Consider the following 4,059-nt stretch of genomic DNA (forward strand, 5'->3'; position numbering starts at 1 on the left):
GAGGTTTGTGGCAATGATGGGATGCACCAGAGCAGTAGAGGGTCTTATCCTTTCTTTGATAATCCAGCTTGAGCATGTTTTCCAGCAGATCTAAGAGACCTTGTACTGCATCTGGAAACAAAGTAAATAACACTTCAAATAAACACTATTTACTGAGTGAGTCTGCTTCAGTCAGAACACATTTAGAATTACATATTGTGTTCTGAGTAATCACTGAAAAAACAACTATAAACACTGTGCCCCACTGCAAAATATACACTGCTGAGCACCTGAAAATGTTCAAAATAAGTCCAATTATTATTATCAATTATTTAACATTTTTTAAATTGAAGCAATCACAAATGCATGTTATTCGTATGAAGAAACAAAATAAAATAGATAAAAAATAAATAAATACAATTTTTAAAAAAAAGAGGCCAACTCCCTGATGAACCAACTGCTATATTAACAGTTACAAGAATTTAAAAAATGTTGTTAATGATGAAATAGGGCTGGTGACAAACCCAGTTATTACTTATTTCTTGAATAAAAAGCACTTTACAGAAATACAGGAAATACCACATGGAACTGATATCCAATGCGATAATGCGAAATTGTGGTTTTGGAAAACTAATGTGACCCTAAAGGGAGGTGAGGGGTCAAAGTCGCCTGCTGCAGATTATATTTATTTACCAACACTGCCGCTGTGTGATGTACCTGAGTACTGCATTTAATATGGGCGTAGGAACCATTGCACCAACCAGTGTTTCTCCTCGGAATGTAATAACTGCTGGTGAAATAACTCAAATCAAAAGCGCCGCCATTGTTTTTGTTAGTAACATATGAGGCCCGTAAATTAGACGTAGAGTTTAGCTCATAACCACCGTCGTCTTTTGTGATGCTAGGTTTAAATATGTCTGCTACGTTGTTGTTGCCAGTTAACGTCGTCTCGTGTTAACTTTTTCATGTACGCCAGAGTCTGGCAACGGTTGATGCAACACTGAAGAGTGAGACGTCGTTCATTCACCCTCCTCTTGTGTGTAAGTAAATACTGATAACAAACTTCAAACTTGGACGAGTCTTCTTATACGATGACTAGTTAACCACTGATTTATAAAGCACAGCTGCTCGGTGGGGTTCACACTGTTGTTGAGAGCGGTTTTATTTGTCTTTACAGCGCCAGTTCGACTTCAGACTGGACCCGCGTTACTTGTCCCCGTGAAGGCGACAGAACATGAGCAAAGAGTCCAGAATGAGGGCAACGATAAACCAGAAGCTGACAGAGATGGGCGAAGGAGAGAGGTGAGAAATAGTGTCACAAACAGCTCAGTTTAACAAAACCTACAGTTCATCCGATGTGGCAAATAAGATGAAGATATTGCCCGCTGTGATATTAATAACTTAACTAGCAGAAGGCAGACACATGCCTGCTATATATTTATCTGCCGAGTAACTAATTTACCATATGGTATTAATACTGAACTGAAAAAAAAAAAGCTGCTCCACACTTGAGGGAAGAAGTCTTAAATAATGCCCTGTCACACATTATTTTTTCAGCATGCACCAAACTATCACTCTGCCAAGTCTGAACACAGCATGTCAGGGGTGGCACACAGTGGCCCCGGGGCCAAATCTTTCCCTCCAGCAAAAATATTTGTCCCCCTGGTGAAAGTTTACAACTTGATTTATACATGATTTTTTCGCAAATTGACTTTAGATAAAATGTAAATACAAGACTCAGTAAATCCCAATAATAAATATTTTAAATGTAACATCTAATACTACTACTACTACTAGCTTTAGCTTATTTAAACATGTTAGATTTATGTTTAATTTCATTCTTCCAGAAATTAAGCAGTCCACCTTGTAGTTTGTTGCATGTAGATGCACTTTAATTACATTACTAGTTTCATACAACAAAGAATGCACATTTGCATATATGAGTTTAGAGTTTTAGAAATCACTTTGACTTTTAAATGTAATAACCAAAACATACTGAAAACATACCCCCCCCCCCCAGTGAACTAAACTCAAAAAAACTGGCCTATGGATGCCTGTATTGATATTCTCAACATGTCAGACAGAATGGCACTCTTACCCAGATCAGATTTACAGATGCTGCAGTCAAGACAGAGATGTTGCCAGCTGTTATTAATAATAGAATTTATTTAGCAGAGGGCAGAAAAGTGCTTGGCCTTACTCTCATAAGCCTTTCCATCTTATTGACAGACTGAAGGAGTTACTGAGAGCAAAGCTCACTGAGTGTGGATGGAAGGACCAGATGAAGGCTCACTGCAAAGGTAAAATTACATTACTGTTGTTAAAACACATGGCAGATAAGTTTGTAAAACGTGTAATTCCTGAGTTGTAAATGTGAATTATCTCAAAGGATGTATTCGCATAACACATTTTAACAAAAAGCCAGAGCAGCTTCCTCTCAGCTGCTTTACTTGAGTTTTGTTGCTGTTGCTTTTTGGTTGCACTGTGATAATTAAATATTTAAATAAAAATGTCCTCTACACATGTTTGCAGAAGTGATCAAAGATAAAGGCCTGGAGCATGTCACTGTGGAGGACCTGATGGTAGAGATCACTCCTAAAGGAAGAGGTACCTCAGCTTGAATTATAAAGAATTGATGGTACAGCAGATGCAGTGTAAAACACTCATCTATCTGACTTTTGCAGCTTCTCCAACTCAGATTTGCCCTGACCTACTTATTGTGCTGCCCACGCTGATTTATAAAAGATCAATCCACTCTAAAAGAATCAACTCCACTGTGTGGTGTACAGACAAGTCTGATCATAACATTAGGCTTTGCTGTCATCCACTCCAAGATGACAGCAAAGACTCCAAGATAAACTACAGTCTTTCTCTTGCATCAATCATAGAAGGTACAGAGATGCCATTTACTCCACTGACAATAGCCTCAGTAGAAGGTGGTGCACTCACAAGATGCTGTGTCTGCAGTAAGAGATGTAGGTGTGAGCATAGACACAGAAGTTTTGTAGTAACACTTCCATTGTACTGTATCTGTGTGAAAGTCTTAGTCGTTTATTTCTTCTTCTCTTGCAGTCTTGGTGCCAGACAGCGTCAAGAAAGAGCTTCTCCAGAGAATAAGAGCCTTTTTAGCTCAGCATGCCACATAATTTTGATTTTTACATTTTTAACATTTCATTAGACCACTCTCCTTTACGATCACTATATACAATATGTTAATGAGTTGATTTACTTGAATTTTCAGAGACATACAATACTGACACACTCTTGGCTATTTGGTTGTATGTTTTTACCTGTGACTACAGTTATCACATATTTGTAGATGTGCTTACCTTGCACATTTAGTTGACCTTTGTATATGAGAAATAAAGTTTTTGATTTATTGGATTTAAGTGGACAGATATCATTTACTTCAAAATAAGGGTGTTAGAAATAGCACGAGATGAGTTAACAGACATGAGCTGAAGCTTCAGTGAACTGGGATAATAATATTTGAAAAGTTTTATTTTTATAGTTTCTGGATTTCTTACCCCCCAATTAGTCATGGTTCTTGTTTTTTCATTTGCATTTTTATTGAACTTTTAAGGTAGCATTGGGGTTCACACATAGTTGCCAAATGTATGATTGCACTGTGTGCAGTTTGTTTTGTTTGACACTTGAAATTTATCTCAGGTGTCTCCATTTCTCTTGATCCGCTTTGAGATGCTTCTACACCTGGATTAGAGTCTACCTGTGGTAAATTCAGCTGACTGGACATGAATTAGAAACACACCTGTTTATAAAAGGTCTCACAGCTGACAATGTATATCGGAGCAAAAACCAAGCCATGAGGTGGAAGGAACTGCCTGCAGAGCTCAGACAGGATTGTCTCGGAGCACAGATCAGGGGAAGGATACATTGAAGGTTCCTCAGAACACAGTGTCCTCCATCATTCTTAAATGAAAGAACCAAAACTACCTAGAGCTGGTCACCCAGTCAAAGTGAGCAGTTGAAGAAGGGCCTTTATAAGAGAGGTGACCAAGAACCTGATGATCACTATGGCTGAGCTCCAGAGATCCTGTGTGGAGATGGGAGAAACTTCCA

The 4,059-nt window shown here is 38.3% G+C and overlaps 1 protein-coding gene across 1 annotated transcript; it reads left to right on the forward strand.

Annotated features, from left to right (window-relative positions):
* Positions 1-757: 757 nt before the first annotated feature.
* eny2 (ENY2 transcription and export complex 2 subunit) lies at positions 758-3,363 on the forward strand. Its single transcript, XM_056379691.1, has 5 exons — positions 758-1,019; positions 1,157-1,281; positions 2,209-2,279; positions 2,512-2,586; positions 3,052-3,363. Exons 2-5 carry the CDS (start codon positions 1,214-1,216, stop codon positions 3,123-3,125), a joined length of 288 nt encoding a protein of 95 aa, XP_056235666.1. The 5' UTR covers positions 758-1,019; positions 1,157-1,213; the 3' UTR covers positions 3,126-3,363.
* Positions 3,364-4,059: the final 696 nt, after the last annotated feature.

This window comes from Seriola aureovittata, chromosome 7 (genome assembly GCF_021018895.1).
Source record: "Seriola aureovittata isolate HTS-2021-v1 ecotype China chromosome 7, ASM2101889v1, whole genome shotgun sequence".
Lineage (NCBI taxonomy): Eukaryota > Metazoa > Chordata > Actinopteri > Carangiformes > Carangidae > Seriola > Seriola aureovittata.